Source organism: Hemicordylus capensis, chromosome 8, assembly GCF_027244095.1.
Source record: "Hemicordylus capensis ecotype Gifberg chromosome 8, rHemCap1.1.pri, whole genome shotgun sequence".
Classification (NCBI taxonomy): Eukaryota; Metazoa; Chordata; class Lepidosauria; order Squamata; family Cordylidae; genus Hemicordylus; species Hemicordylus capensis.
The window spans coordinates 2,184,700-2,200,659 of record NC_069664.1 but is presented as its reverse complement, the minus strand read 5'-3'; the positions used below and the strand labels follow the sequence as shown (position 1 = coordinate 2,200,659).

General features: G+C 44.9%; 2 protein-coding genes across 2 annotated transcripts; one reads left to right on the top strand and one right to left on the bottom strand.

Annotated features, from left to right (window-relative positions):
* The first annotated feature begins 467 nt into the window (after positions 1 to 467).
* SNRPG (small nuclear ribonucleoprotein polypeptide G) lies at positions 468 to 3,255 on the top strand. The gene is made up of 4 exons (XM_053269126.1): positions 468 to 602; positions 1,420 to 1,442; positions 2,699 to 2,823; positions 3,065 to 3,255. Exons 1-4 carry the CDS (start codon positions 571 to 573, stop codon positions 3,113 to 3,115), a joined length of 231 nt encoding a protein of 76 aa, XP_053125101.1. The 5' UTR covers positions 468 to 570; the 3' UTR covers positions 3,116 to 3,255.
* Positions 3,256 to 4,646: 1,391 nt separating this feature from the next.
* PCYOX1 (prenylcysteine oxidase 1) lies at positions 4,647 to 15,191 on the bottom strand. The gene is made up of 6 exons (XM_053269119.1): positions 14,937 to 15,191; positions 12,931 to 13,137; positions 11,895 to 12,069; positions 7,002 to 7,213; positions 6,563 to 6,718; positions 4,647 to 5,451 (listed from the first exon to the last, which is right to left on the bottom strand). The coding sequence occupies exons 1-6, from the start codon at positions 15,055 to 15,057 to the stop codon at positions 4,793 to 4,795; spliced, it is 1,530 nt and encodes a 509-aa protein (XP_053125094.1). The 5' UTR covers positions 15,058 to 15,191; the 3' UTR covers positions 4,647 to 4,792.
* Positions 15,192 to 15,960: the final 769 nt, after the last annotated feature.

The window sequence follows — 15,960 nt, the reverse complement described above, 5'->3', positions numbered from 1 at the left end:
GATAGACACCAGCAACAGTCACTGGAGGTACTGTGCTGGGGGTGGATAGGGCCAGTTACTCTCCCCCTGCTAAATAAAGAGAATCTCCACGGTAAAAGGTGCCTCTTTACCCAGTTCAGGGTATCTAGAGTTTCGGAATTATTTCGGCAAGGCTAGAGATGATATCTTTCATAATCAATAATCTTCAATTCCTTTTATGTTATTTAATCATGACATGTATATATTAATATTTTTTAATTTAAATGTTTTATTATTATTCAGAATATTTACACCTCTCAACAAAAAAGTTCTCAAAGCGGTTAATACAGAAAAAAGAATAGGATGAGCTCCTGCCTATTTTTCTAACCTTTCGTACAACTAGTGCAGAAAGGACAAAAGGAACAACACGAGTGCGCATGCGCCTCACGCAGAGCGCGCAGCTGCCGCGGCCAAGTGTGTCGCGCGCGCGTTTAGCTGCGCTTGCGCACCTGATTCTCCTTGATTGGGGAAGAGAGACAGTGAGGTAGTGACGCCATACCGCTGAGGCGCTGCTAGCCGGAGAGAGGCGCTTATCGTGTGTCAGGCGGCAACATGAGTAAAGCGCACCCGCCGGAGCTGAAGAAGTGAGAACGGCCGAGAGAAATGGGAAGCTGGCGGGTCCGGGAGACCGAGTGGAGAGGGAAGCGGGAAAGGGACTGAAAGGGGCGGGGAGGGGGGATTGGGTGGCGGGCGGGCCGCTCGGGGGCCTCCTTCCCGTCATGCATCGCGCGGCACGTGGCTTTCCTAGAACTAGGAAAAAGGTAGACCCAGTAGTAGGTTACCCCCCCCACCAAAATATACCCCCCCCCCGCAGTGCGGGAATGAGACTCCGGGCTGAACTGCAGGGCTGTTGTAACAGCCTTTCATGCTGTCTCACCTGCCATAGTATTTTACAGTCTTGCCTGTCTGCAGTATAGCAAAAAGTAACATTTGGCAATCCTCTTCCTCCTTACAGCACAGGAAACGTGTGCAAAAATTTCTTTAAAACACGTTTCTCTTGCCCAAGATCTGAATTTGAAAGAGCCTTTGCTGCTTCTTCTTTTGGGCTGGGGATGTGGTAATGGGCACAGTCGTATGCCCTGGTGCATTATTCAGGAATTAGTGCTCCACTTAACCATCCTAACTGTAAAGGCTTTCTCAAGTTGCTTGTCTATCCTAAGAGTGAGTTGAGAGCTCTTTGCTGTCCCACCCCCAACACACACTACATGTATGCCTCTTTATTGGTAATCTCTTCTTTGAAAGATACTTAATCTACCAGTTTCCTGAAGGAAACGACCAGGTTAGTCATGGGAAATACTCCTGGAGTTGGGATCTTGGTGGGTGGTGGTTGTTTGTTTACCGTAAATGTTACTTCAATAATGCTTATTGCCTCTCTCTCTCTCTCTCTCTTTTAATTTTCAGGTTTATGGACAAGAAGCTGTCATGTAAGAATTTTTTCTGTGTATTGTTACTTTGTAGGAACAATTGCTTATTTCCCATTGCTGCTTTTAAAGGGTTTCTGCATCCTCCTCCAGAAGTGTTTTCCCAAATATTTTAAGTCAGGAAATGCAGCCTAGATTCCCTTGCGCTGCACACTGTAGCTTTCAAAGCAGCACCACAGAGCTGTGGCAGCTGGGTGCTCAGTCTTTGTCCTTGCTTTAAAGTAGGTTGGAAGGGGATAGGTAGCAGGAAAGGAGAGAGGGGTTCTTGGCAGTGTTCCCTGTAATTTTTTTCATCAGTGAGTGGAATGAGTTTTGTTCTGGGTGGCAGTATTAAGGTAGTGTGCACAGTGCATTATTATGTACCACTATAGATATAACACACACCCCCCAAATATGGATGAAAAGAAGTGTACTTTTCTATTTATCTGTCTTCTATTTTAAAAGCAATTGTATTTTGCCATTTTGAGAATTTATGTGCCGTGCAAAGCATGTTGTGCAAAATTTATTTATTTAATTTATTGTTTATTGTTCAATTTTTATACCGCCTTTCATAAAACATCCCAAAGCAGTTTTACAAAAGCTAAACTACAATAAAACTCTATAAAAATCACATTTAAAACCTTAAAGTCAGTCAGCCAGTAAAAACCATGAAACACTAAACATTTCCTTTTGGCATGCCTCCATATAGTGAAAGCATTAACTTTCTAGAAAGAAAAGAATTATAGATGAATTATACAAGTAAAGAAAAGAATTATACATGATCGCTTAGACTGGTTTGCCCTTGTAGGAAATGCATTAACATTCAGTTTTCATATATAGAACAATTGGATAACACTTAAAGAAATAACATGGCATTCTCTTTTGTGTGAGTCGACTATCTCATGTAGGTCTTGGGTATGTGGTGTAATTTGAACAAAATGTGGGATATTCATCTTTAAAGTAGATTGCTTAAGGTGTTTCTGTTCATGGGGAAGAAGGTAGAGGGTGCTTTCAGGTATTAAAATAAATTGAGAAGGAAAAGATGCAAGTGACATCTGTCCATTGAATACAGTTTTATTTGTTTATGGGAATTGTGATTTAATTAGATGGATTAGCTTCACAATATTTTACAGACCTCAGTTACTCTTACAGCTAATGCAAGAAGGCTAGCTATCTACATCTGTTAATTTTGTAAATATTGCTTAAGGCTCTGTTGGTATAGGACTTTATCTTCAACCACTGAAAGCAGCAAACTGACATGCGGGCTGTTTTTTTGGCAGTGAAACTAAATGGTGGCCGGCATGTCCAGGGGATCTTAAGAGGATTTGACCCATTTATGAATCTTGTAATAGATGAATGTGTGGAAATGGCACCAGGTGGACAGCAGAACAACATCGGGATGGTGGTAAGCAGAGGAGGGGGGGTCTTGCTTTTCCAGTGCTGCTTTGTTGTTGGGGATGAAGGGCTGTTGTTGTAAACTTGGAAACAAAACGGGCTTGTGGTGGTTTTGAGAATGGCTTGTAGATAGTGGTCCAAAATTCAAGCCATCTCTGTGGCTGGAGTGCTAAGGTCTTGGAAGTGGAGAAGTCTGTTTTGGGAGATGGCTATCCCTAGCTGCTATTGAACTTCAGTGTGTTGATTTCTAGGTGATAAGAGGAAACAGCATCATTATGCTAGAAGCCTTGGAACGAGTATAATGGACCAGTCTGACCCTGCGACAGTGTAGATGTTTCTTTTTTATTATTGTGAATTCTACTGCAAGTGCACATTCCTTATGTAATCCTTTTCTTAAAAAAAAATAAATTGTTTACCATTCAATAAATTACTGCATTGTTAATTCATGGGTGACATTTCATTTGTGTGGATGCCTCTGGTTATTGGGGACACTATATTTACTCTGGGTTTTTAAGATGTTTCTGTGTCATCGGTTCAATGGGTCAGCAAGAAATTGGTGAAAGAAATTCTACTAGCAAGTAGCGGGGGGAGGGGGGAAGCTGAACTGGTCTTTGTTCCACCCTCCCCGCAAACCTGTACTAGAATATGAGGAGAGGAACCAGTGTAGATACTGAAGTGTACTTTTTCAGACAGAAATTTAAAGATGCCACCAACGCAACCCATTTATGATTTTTCTTTTTTAATAGTAAATTATAGTTTTCAGGCCTGTTGCTATACTTGATTTTGCCTGACACACAAATAATGATTGATATCCAGATTAAGCTATGACTAGTCACAAAGAAATTGATGGGACTACTTTGACTAATCCATTTCAATGGAACTATTCAGAAGTGAATCAGTCTGGATGTCGGCCAATGGACATAGTAAGCAGTAGCCTTGTGTGGAAGTTCACAGAATCAGATAACCTGCAGTAGAACCATTAAGGAGAAGTTTTACTGGCTTTAATGGGTTTAAATCACTTAACGCTAAGGCATCGTTACTTGATGTTGGACCAGTATTAGTTGCCCCATGTGGCAAATGGCTGATAGCTGGACCACTACAGGTAGTAGTCCACGTAAACAGGGGTATGGTAACTAAAAGTACATTGTACGAAACATATACAAATCCTGCCCCATGTTGCCAGTTTAGCATTTATATTTTGATGTCAGTGCTTCATCTAGGCAAAATGAACTTTACTCTCGAGAGCAGTTATAAAGCTTATGTTACACCTGCATTGTCATACTGCGTAGTGTGAGAACTTTTGTAACATGACATCTATAACTGCATAGTAAAACAGTTAAGCACTCCGTTTTGTGCCTTAGGGTACTTGGCATATAGTAAAAGGGAGATTACTTGCTAATGCAATCTTTCTGGTTGCCTTCAACATAGGGAAACGGAGCATATTGGGAATTCTATTGTTCTGGGTACGTGCAGTGAGTTCCCAGCTTTTCTGCCAACATTCACTGGCTCTTAGGAATTTTCCCCAAACTTAAATTAACCTGCATGGCACAAAGCTCACCTGCTAGCCTCCATTTCCCATGTCACTTCTGGCTGATGCTATTCCCTTAAATGTGCCTTATTCTCAAGCAGCTTGCCTTCCACAGGCCTTCTCCTTTGCCATCCACTTCAGTGAGGCTTGGGTTGTTCATAAGTAATTATGCAGAAAAGCTCTAGCAGCTCATAGGACACATTCAGGTAGTATGTATCATTTCCTGAACTTAGAAAACATATTTGTGAGGAACCTTCTGTTTGCACAACAGGTCTTGGACAAAAATCCAAAAAAGAACACAGTAGTTTGAAGTGTTCATCCGCTGCCAATACTGTATTCTCTTTAAACAATTAAACTTTTTTTCTGCACCAACATCATCAGTATAACCTTCTTACCATATCCAGTCCCACCTTAATCCATCCAGATCCCTTTTCCAGCAGTGGATTCCCACTCAGAGCTCCGTTTTCAGTCTCTCGTGTAGGTCTTCCTGATCTATCTTGTCCGTCTTCTCATACCAGCGGTGGTAAGCCAGCAGGGCAGTGTTCTTGGCCGAGATTGCACTCATCTCCATGGCGCTGGCAAGACATTCTATCCCGTTGACGTAGTACATTCTATCATGAAGAACAACAGGGGGGCACTTTTCTGGGGGACTGTAGTGTGGGTAGGCAAGCCATGCCTTCACTTCCACAGAATCGTGGGTGGAGAAAAGCAGATTGATTTGCTCCTTCGTGAGTGGCTGAGCGGAGAACACTTTCCAAATGGGAAGGCCCACAGCCATGGTCTGTGCAGACCTTTTGTCTTCAACTGGGGAGACAGCACCAATACTGTTGAAAAAGAACTTGGGATTCTCCGTGGTGAAAATGCTGCTAAAATGGAATTGTGACCCATCTGGGTAGCCAAAGAAAGAAGTGTTGATTCGCCCGTGGACAAATGTTGCCACACTCTGCTGGTAGGGCCTGGAGAACTCGGGAATGGGTGGGTTAAAGTTACGAAAAGTTACGTTGGCTATTTTGCGCTGCAAGGGAGTAGCAATCAGAATGATGTCGTACAGTTCTGTTGTTAATCCTGATGTAGAATTGTAAGTCACTTCATACAGTTTCACGGTGCCTCCTTAAAAGAAAGTGTCAAGAGTTCTGTTATAAGGAACTGCTTGATTTGGTGAGTTTAGCCATCAGTGAGGATTCACAGGTCATGATCGCTCATGGTTTGCATGCAAAAGGTCCCCCATTTAATCCCTAGCAGGTCTAGGAGAGCCACTGCCAGTCAGAGAGGGCTGAGCAATATATGGAAGCTTCCTACGTTCATATGATTGAATGTCAATCCTTCTGGTTTTGCTTCAAGGACTTGCAAAGCCTTAAGGATTCTTGGATGGCTGTAGATCTGGCCTCTCAACAGGCCCCCGCTCCAGATGTGTTTGGACTACAACTCCCATAATCGCCAGGCACAGCGGCCAATAGCCAGAGATTGTGGTAGGCCAGCATCTGCAGGACTGAAGTTGGGCAGCTCTGCTGTAGATGCTGCCTGAATGGGCAATTGGGGGCTAAGGCAGAGACATAGAGGGATTGGTTCTCTTTCATAGGAACCCTTCCTTCTCTTTCTGAATGAAACAGAAGAAAGGGTTCCTACCTGGACCTGGGGGAGTAGGAGGTATAGATTTTGTTCTCGGGGGTGTGTGTGTGTGTGTGTGTGTGCTTTCTAGAGTGTGCCTATTTGCTACAGCCACTCATGAGATGCCCTGGAAGGTTTTTAACTGAAGACCAGCATACAAATATGGCAAATACACGGAGTCAAAGTCTGCTAAACACGTACACAGGTGTGTGATCAGAGCTGTCATCACCACACCACCACTCCACAGACACACAAATTGCACGTGATTCCAGCTGTTTGATTTCAGTAGCTATATTCAGAGCTGTTTGTTTTTCATGCCTATGAGAATCTCTGCCTTTTGTTTTCTATGTTTCTTGCCCTCCCTATTGTGGGATGTGGGGGGTTTGACTTTCAGTTTCTGCTAACATACCACTTCCTCCCACCCAGGCAACCCTGCCTTCTTTCTTGGACCCATGTATATCAACTAGCATCATGTAATTAATGGGTAGGCAACCTTGGCTCTCCAGCTGTTGTTGAACTAGAACTCCCATCATTCCCAACAGTCAGACAGCCAAGGTCGCTTAAGCCCAATCTACTTATATGAGCTTTTTCTGCTGCATCCAACCAACCTTACCTGTGCGTCCCCTTTGCTGTGTTTTCTCCTCTAGAGAGATAACAGTCCCAGAAATCAGTTGTGCTTTGGAAGCATAAAGAAGGCCTTTGCACACCAGTTTATTGCCACCTTCTATTGCCCAAAGTCCAGAATCGGCACCTGCTAAAGATACTGCACCTGCCAGAGAGAGAAGCAGGGAAATCAAAATGCAAGAACACCAACAAGTCCTATGTATACAAACATGCAGAGAGGCAATGAAGGAAAGGCAGTTTAAATTGTAAATCTGATTTCAGAATATTGTGCAGAGAAGTCTGGCAGCTTGGGAAAAATTATGGAAAACTGATTTAAAGTTCACTGCATGTTATACTTTAAAAGAAAATTATTACCACCTGATGTACAGGTGGTATTTGGTATTCTAGTAAAAGAGAGGAAACAAAGAAAAAGAAACAGCACGGCTTACCTACAAAGCCATTGATGTTGACTCCTTGGCCATAGTTGACTCTCATGACTGGAGTAACCATCTCGTTGATGAACTTCTGAGAGAATCCAGCCTTCTGCATGGCTTCATCAATAGTTCTGTTTAGCAGGTGGATTAAGTTGTCCCCACCAAGGGCGTGAAGCAGACGCTCGTTGGTACTGAAGGCAAAGTCATATGCCTGATACCGATAGATCCTTGATCCAAAGGGGGAAAGAAACGTTAAAGAAACAGGGAAATGAGACCATGCAGGACCTGCAACATGGAAGTGGATGGTATTACTGTTACGTTTACATTTATACCCTGCTCCACCTCCATGGAGCTCAGAGTGCTGTAGATGGTTGTATCTCAGAACCACCCTGTGAAGTAGGTTAGGCTGAGGGACAAGTGATTGGCCCTGAGCCATCTAGTGAGTTTCATGGCTGAAAGGGGATTTGAACTTGGGTCTCCCCAGTCCTAGTCCAAGACTCTAGCCACTATACCACTATCTATTATTTCTTGTTTACACAGTCAGACAGGTGTTATAGACTGGTTTGTTTTATCCAGACATCGAGTCCTTCCCAAGGACCTGGGATGCCAGAATTTTATTGTCAATTGTTATAGATATCGTTGCAGAATATAGGCTGTTCCCAGCAAAGCTGCTTTTTGTAACTGGCTGATGGTGATTTCTGTGGCCCCGATGGTGTTGAGGTGCTCTTCAAGGTCTTTTGGAACTGCACCCAGGGCACCAATTACCACTGGGATTATTTCGGTCTTTTTCTGCCACAGCCTTTCAATTTCAACTTGTAGATCTTTGTATTTGGTGATTTTTTCTATTTCTTTTTCTTCTATTCTGCTATCCCCTGGTATTGCTATGTCAATTATTTTCACTTGTTTTTCTTTCTTCTCGACTACAGTTCTATCTGGTGTATTGTGTGGCAGATGTTTGTCTGTTTGTAGTTGGAAGTCCCATAATATTTTCACATATTCATTTTCTTCAACTTTTTCAATGTCATGGTCCCACCAATTCTTGGCTACAGGTAGCTTGTATTTTTTGCAGATGTTCCAGTGTATCATCCCTGCTACCTTGTCATGCCTTTGTTTGTAGTCAGTCTGTGCGATCTTTTTACAACAGCTGATTAGGTGGTCCAGTGTTTCATCTGCTTCTTTACAAAGGCGGCACTTGCTGTTTGTTGTGGATTTTTCGAGTTTGGCTCTTATTGCATTTGTTCTTAGTGCCTGTTCTTGTGCAGCCAGTATTAAACCCTCAAGTTGCCATTCTTAAGCCATTGCCAGGTCTTGGTGATGTCTGATTTTCCACTTATATTGTGCAAATATTGACCATGCAGGGGCTTATTTTTCCATTTTTCTGCTCAGTTCTTGACTTGTACTTTCTTGTAGGCCTGCTTTCTTTCATTGGTGTTGAATAGTTTCTCGTTCTTGACCATTTGAAGTGCATCTTCTTCACTGTCCCTTATATATTCTTCAAGGCCTCTTTTCTCCTCCTCTACTGTTTGATGGACTTGCAGCATTCCTCTTCCACCTGAGCTGCGAGGGAGGTATAGCCTATCTACATCACTGCGGGGGTGCAGAGCATGATTGATGGTCATGATTTTCCTGGTCTTACGATCCAGCGTCTCTAGCTCTGCCTGGGTCGAGTCTATTATTCCTGCAGTGTATCTGATAACAGGTGTAGCCCAGGTGTTTATGGCTTATATGGTGTTCCTGCCATTGAGTTTGGACTTTAGGATTTTTCTAACTCTCCTGATGTATTCACTTCCAATTTTTCTTTTAATTTCAGTGTGTGCAATGTTATCAGCCTGGAGAATGCCCAAGTATTTGTAATGTTCTTTCTCTTCCAGGTTCTTGATCTTGCTTCCATTGGGCAGTTCTATTCCTTCTGTTTTTGTTATTTTTCCTCTTTTCATTATTAATGCAGCACACTTGTCTAGTCCAAACTCCATTGCTACCGTATATCGCTACTGAATATACAGACAGTGTTAAGCAGTGATTCAATTTCTGACTGGGACTTTCCATACAACTTCAGATCGTCCATGTACAGCAGATGGTTGATTTTACTTGATGTTTTAAAATAATGTTTGGTATCCGAGGCCTGTTTTGTTTAGTATTTGTGGAAGTGGAGTCATGGCGATTACAAACAACAGAGGCGATAGTGAGTCCCCTTGGAAAATGCCTCTTCTAATGCTAACCTGTCCAAGTGTCTCGCCATTGATTGTTAACTGTGTACTCCACATGCTCATGGCTTTTTAAAATAAATATCTGAATGTTTTTGCTGACACCAGTTGTTTCTAAACATTTTAGTATCGATGTGTGAGGCAATGAATCGAAGGCTCTGTTGTAGTCAATCCATGCAACACTTAGATTTGTTTTTCTTCTCTTGCAATTTTCTAAAATCATTTTGTCAATCAGCAGCTGGTCTTTTGTGCCTCTGGTGTTTGGGCAATTTCCTTTCTGTTCAACTGGAAGCTGTTTGTTAGTTAATAAGTGTTGCATCACTTCATCTGCTATTATTCCAGTTAATAATTTGAACATGGTTGGCAGGCAGGTTATCTGTCTATAATTACTTGGAACTGCACCTTTTGCTGGTTCTTTCATGATGAGATGAGTTTTCCCAGTTGTTAGCCATTGTTCAATATCACCTCCTTGCAAAATGTGATTGAACTGTTTTGATAGTTGTTTATGAAGGCTTGTTAGGTGTTTAAGCCAAAAGCCATGCAGTTCATCGTCGCCTGGCGCAGTCCAATTTTTAATTTTCTTTGCTCTTTCACTTATTAATTCTGGTGTTATTATTAGATCTTGCATTTGTTGGTTACATTTTTCAACCTTTTTCATCCAGCCTGCTTTTTTATTATATTCTATTGGATTGTCCCATAATTTCCCCCAGAATTGCACTGTTTCTTCTTTATTTGGTGTTTCTACGTTTCTTGCAGTTTCTCCTTCTATGCTTTGGTAGAAACGTCTCTGATTCGACTGGAATTGGAGATTCTGCCTGTGTTGTGTGATTCTGGCTTCGTATCTGCTAATCTTCTTTGACACTGCTGTTATTTGCTGCTTTATTATTTCCAGGACTTCTCTAATTTTCCTTGAATCTAGGTGGTATTTTTGGATCAGATACTGTTTGGTGTTTCCATTCTTCAGCTTCTTGTCTTTCATATCTTTCAATTTACTAGCATCTGATCTAAGCCTGGAGATTTTATTTTCTAATCGAATCTTCCATTTAGGAGATGTACTGCTTTCTTTTTTTACAGGTCCACTGATCTTATATCCGAGCTCTTGTGTTGTTATTATTGCTGCACTGTACATTAGTTGGTTTGTTTCTTGCAAATTATTGGTTGTTATTTCTGCAAGTGCAGCATTGACATCTTTTAATGCCTGAGCAAGTTGTTTTTTGGCAACTGTTTTTAGAGCGGGAAGTCGAACCCTGGTGGTTGTTTGGTTCATGTGCTCAGTTATTTTTTGCTTTAGTTCTTGTTGCTTTTCTGTTAAACGGCATTCGGGTTTTTGAGGTGAAGGCAAAGGGCAGGTTGCCTGGTTTTGATTTTGAAACAGTTCAGCAACGGTGATATCCTCTATTTCCAACACCTCCTCCACCTGCGCCTGAGCAACTGCTTCAGTTGGTGGTAATTCTTCTTCCATATCTTGAGTCTGTGTTGCTCTTTGCAGTTCTTCCAGCTCTACTCCTGTGAATACTTTCTTATTATGTATCTTCTCTGGTATGCTAGCCTTTGTTCTGTTATTTCTGTATCTGGATGCTTCTCTTTCCAAATTTGGTACATTCTTTTTAAATAACCTCTTCTAGTTGGACTAGACTTGTAATAGCAGATCATTATTTTCTTGCTGGCATTTTTCAACAAACGTTTACAACATGGTTTGATTTATACTTCCAATGTTTTAACTTGATTTATAGTGGCTGATCTAGCTATCTCAGCTGATTTTGTGTGCTTACTGGAGAAGTGAGTCAGAAATGTACCCACCTGTGTTAAGGTTCTCCATAACTGCAACTTAATTCAAAGCAAAGAACTAGGAATGGGAGATGCACATCCCATGCCACTTTGTCAGTGCTCCTAAATGCTGACGAATCTGTATGGAGCACTGATGGGATTGTTTTTTGACTTTTTGTCCTGCACATTATACAAACATTAAAACTGGAAAACTGAACTTCTTATGACACTGATGTGCAAGGTCTTAAAGAGATGGAAATGCAGCCTGTAGAGGGATAGGCAAGCATGTTTTCACCTGCCCAGAGTGAGACACTGGATATTCTCTCTCTCTCCCTATCCCCATATATTCATTCATTCATTCATTTTTAGTGACAAACTAGTTTCATTTGACAGTGAGATCCAGCGTCACTTTCTGATTAGATCTGGAGTTCCCAGCAAATCTGTGAATATCACAGCACTGATATTTATTTATTTAACAAACAAACATATTTCTATACCAGCCAAAACATGCAACTTTATAGTTATAGATTTTGCAACTTATTGGTTTAAGAATGGGTTGTGAGTCACCTTGATGCCTGTCTGAAAGATGGAATATTGTATACATTTCTATATAAAATTAAATATCTGAGGATTCTCAAGGTGCTATACGCTTTTTCGTGAAGGAGTTCTAATCACCCCTGGGATCTCTGAAACAGAAGTTAAACTTTGAGATGACATTCCTAGTTTCATCACTGCTGCCAGACAAGCTGGGTCAAGTATCACTTCTATAGTGTTTCATAACCAGATACACTTAGATTTTGGGGTTTTTTTTGGCAAACAGCGGGCAATTTATGCCTCAAAGTGCCTTCCATTTGGGGCAGTAAAACCAGTCCAGTTTTGGATTAGGTGTAGGGTTGTATGCATGTATGCACATGAGCATATGAGTATGCATAATTACCTCATAAACTTGTCCAAGATTTCTTCTACCCACATATGCATCCGCAGGGCGTTCAGTCCATAATACCAGAGAAGCTTGAGGAAATTCCACACAAACCAGCTGCTCTCCTCAAACACAAACTCGTCCCCGTTGTAAATGGCCAGGAGACCACCATGGCCATGAAGAGCAGAAAGTCCTGCAAGGGGGAGAGAACACAGCCTGAGAGCCAAGCAAAGCTGTCAAGCCAGGAGGCGGCTGGAGCAGCAGCAGCTCTGACTTTCTCGTGGTCTCCGCTGGCCTCTGCCAGAGAGCGAGCGAGCTGGAATTTACAATGGAGACTCTCACATTCTGAAGGTGGCTGTGAAAAGCCAACATTTGAACAAAGATCTGCAGGACTGGAGTGGGCAGGGGAGAATTGGGTAACATGTTGAGACTCTGGGGAGGGAGGGAGGGGTTTGTGTGTTTGTGTGTGTGCGCACCTGCACATGTGTGCCAAGATTCAGCTAGGAAACTAATTTTGTATACTGGATCTCAATTTCTGTCAAAGCCTGCCTTTTCAAGTGGCATTTTTGTTCAGGAGATTGCAGTACCTTAAAAGATGCTGGGAAACGTGAAACGTTCATTTGCTTTCCGGTGTCCACCACCGCTCTGACAATTGCACAAGTGTTCATGTTTCACAACTTCTGCTGCACCTCACTGTAGAACTTCCAAAGGTGCTGCTGGCATTTTCACTCTTTGCTATTTATTTACATGCAAAATAGGTCTGCTTGCCGTGAGCAGACTGGGCTGGTGGTTATAATATTGTGCCATCATTATGTAGCATAAGCAAAGCAAAGACTGCCCTTGCTCCCCAAAAGCTTACCATCTAAACTGTGACAGTGAGGAGACAGCAAAGGGAGAGTCCCAGCTAACAAGGGACAACGGCAAACAAACAGCAATGGACTTTGCGTGTGCCCAGGCATCTGCCTCTGCATGCACAAAGCACTCCACAAATGGAAGATCTAGCATAGCAGATGGATGAAACAAACAGCTAACAGGTTGAAAGGAAGAAACATACCCAAGTCTTTGGCAAAATGCTTCATGTGCAGGTTAAGAGGGTGGATGATAGACCCTCCTGCTTCATAGTCCTTTCCTTCCATATTGATAGTAGCCAAACGTCCCCCCACGTCTCCTTTTTCAAACACGTGGATAAGGACATCTTTTCCAAATTTCTGGCGCAGAAAATAGGCTGCGGATGTGCCCCCAATGCCAGCTCCAATCACACCTGAAATGAAGGAATACAAAAATGGGTTCCCATTTTCATCCATTTCCACAGGACTCCCCAATGGTGCCAGCCAGCTAACATGTAATAGTGGAAACAGTAGCAAATAACCGATGCATTATTCCTCCCTTATAGTTGTCACAATCTGGATCCCTGATTTTTGTCTGCCATTGACAAGGTTTTCCAAAGGGCCGGAAGTATTGACTCCAGAGCGCTGCTGAAAAGGCTCTCAAGACTTGGGGACAGTCATTTGGGAGGTGCACAAGCTGCTTGCTCTGGCCCTTGTGAGAGAGTGTTTGAAGAAGGGCTGAAAGAACTCAGCCTACCTCACCTTGGCAGGAAGAAGCGATGGCAGGCTCTCCCACTGAATTTACTCCCAGTTAACACCCTGACTGGAACCTCAGGCTAGCCTGTTCAGACATTACGTTGTGCCTTCATACAGGTGTCTCTACACACACGTGTATGTTTTGGTGTTCATTTCAAATATGAAGCTGGGTACAGGCCCCTTCAGGTGCAGGGTACGGATTGGGCCAGTTTGGACCATTCTCTTCTAGCCCACATATGAAAACAGAGATGAACCGAGAGTGGGCCTATCTTGACCTCTTTTGCAGACCTGCACATTCCTTTATCCTTTCTTGTATGCGGGCAGAGGATAGTTCACAGTCACAACCTCTGTCAAGACAGAGTGCCTTGGGGAAGGTCTCGGCAGTCATTCTGGGAAGGGACCCTGGAATTCTAGAGAGCTGCTAACAGTCCGTGCAGACTATCAGGCAGTGCTGAGCTCCCTCAAGTACGGTAGTGGCACTCTTCCCCCTGGACCTTGGGGCCAAAGTCTGGGGCCTCCACACCCCCTGGGCCCCCCCAAATCCTCTTTAATCAGTCCTGGGTGGTGTGGTCGCTGTTGGCCTGCACTGTACCAGGTGGCCAAGTGTTACTGTGACCTGTGCTGGGTGCTTAGTGGGGAAATAAATGTGTGGGATGGGAATCTGTCAAGTTGTGCATTGAAATGTTTCTGCTAATGCATATTGGCATGAGTATATCCACCTGCTAAAACTACTGTGTTTGACATTTTATTATTTGTGTATTTATTTAAGCATATTTTTATACCACCCAAAACACAAGTTTTCTGGGCTGTTCACAAGACAATAAAAACAACCAATGAAAAGATTAACATATTTCAACAATTAAAATGTAAAAAGTTAAAACTATTAAAACACAATTAAAACCACATTCAATTAAAAGCCTGGGTGAACAAATGCGTCTTGACTGCCCTTTTAAAAGTTGTAAGAGAGGGAGAGGCTCTTATTTCAGCCGGAAGTGTGTTCCAAAGTGTGTCTGTGTGTGTCTGTGTGTGTGTGTGTGTGTAGGGGGATGGTGCTTAACTCGCGGGAGGGGGGGGGGGCTCCCGGGCTCCAAAATGACCAAAGTGCACCTCTGCCCTTGAGCGAGGGTTAGGGGTGGCAGCGACTGTATGCAACCTGTCAGGGGCGTAGCTAGGCCAGAGGGGCCCCGCCGTGTCCGCCCCCCTCCCCGGCAGGCAGGCAGCCCCTCCGAGTGAGGGAGCTCATGCAGAAAATAGGGAGGGGTGGAGCTGGGGCGGGGGCTGAGTTCCTTGAACCCGCTTGCTCAATTCTAGCTGCACCCCGCTATGCAGCCTTTGGGAGGAGGCAGCGCTTGTCTGCAGGCACCCTGTCCCTTGAAGCAGGTGCAGAGGGCGCCCTGCTGCCGCCGCCGCCGCCGCCTCTTCCCAGGGAAGCCGCCCGCCCATCCGCCCCCCCCCCCCGCTCAGGCTGGCCCCCTACCTATCCGGGCAGGCGGGGGCCTCCGCAGCTCCTCTCCAGCGCCCCGCGGGGCGGCCCCTCGATGCACCGAGGCTAGCAACAGCAGCAGCAGCAGCGGCGGCGGCGGCGGGAGCAGGGCCATGGCGGCGGCCGAGGAGACTCAGCTAGCAGCAGCAGCAGCAAGGAGCTAGCTCGGGGCGCCGCCGTCTTGGCCGCTCCTCCAGGGGGCGGGGAGAGGAGGAGGCGGGGGCGGCGGCGGAGGGCAGCCCCACGGAAGGCGCATGGGCCAGGCAGGCGGCGTGCCTGCCGGGAGAGCCCCGGCGCCGGGAGGCCCCGCTGGCCTGAGGCAGCGCAGCAGCGGGTCGACCACTGGAGCCTCCAGGCGCAGCGGCAGTCTATTTTATTTATTTATTTATTTACATTTTATTTACATTTTACATTACAAGGCGCTCAGAGCGGTGTACTACATACTTAGGTTTCTCCTCACAACAACACCCCTGTGAAGTAGGTTAGGCTGAGAGAGTGTGACTGGCCCAGAGTCACCCAGCAATTCTCATGGCTGAATGGGGATTTGAACTTGGGTCTCCCCAGTCCTAGTCCGGCACTCTAGCCACTACACCACGCTGGCTCCTCCTGGCTCCACCTTGTCCGGGCCCCGGCCGCAGGAAGGCAGAGGCCTTCGTGGCCAGCTTGCGGGTGCGTTGGGCCTCCATGGTGGGCAGGGGGCTTGGCCGTGGGAGGGGAGCGCGGCGATGCGCCTCCCTCCTCCTCGCCCCACGCAGGCCCACCCCGCAGCGCCCCCGCACAAACTGGTCGCGAAGGCAGCGGCGGTCCCTGCGCTGCGCTGCCCTCCACCAGCTGCAGGGAGGGGGGGCAGAGGTAGACTGCTTCTGCGTCTGGAGGTTCCACCAGGTAGGCTTGCGCCGCTGGCTCTCGAGGTTGCTGCCTGTCCGGTATTCCCCTGCTTGCATGCAGCATGTCCCAGGCTCACTCCCTGGCGGCAGCATCCCCAGACAGGGTTAGGGTTAGCCTCAGAGAGTCGCTG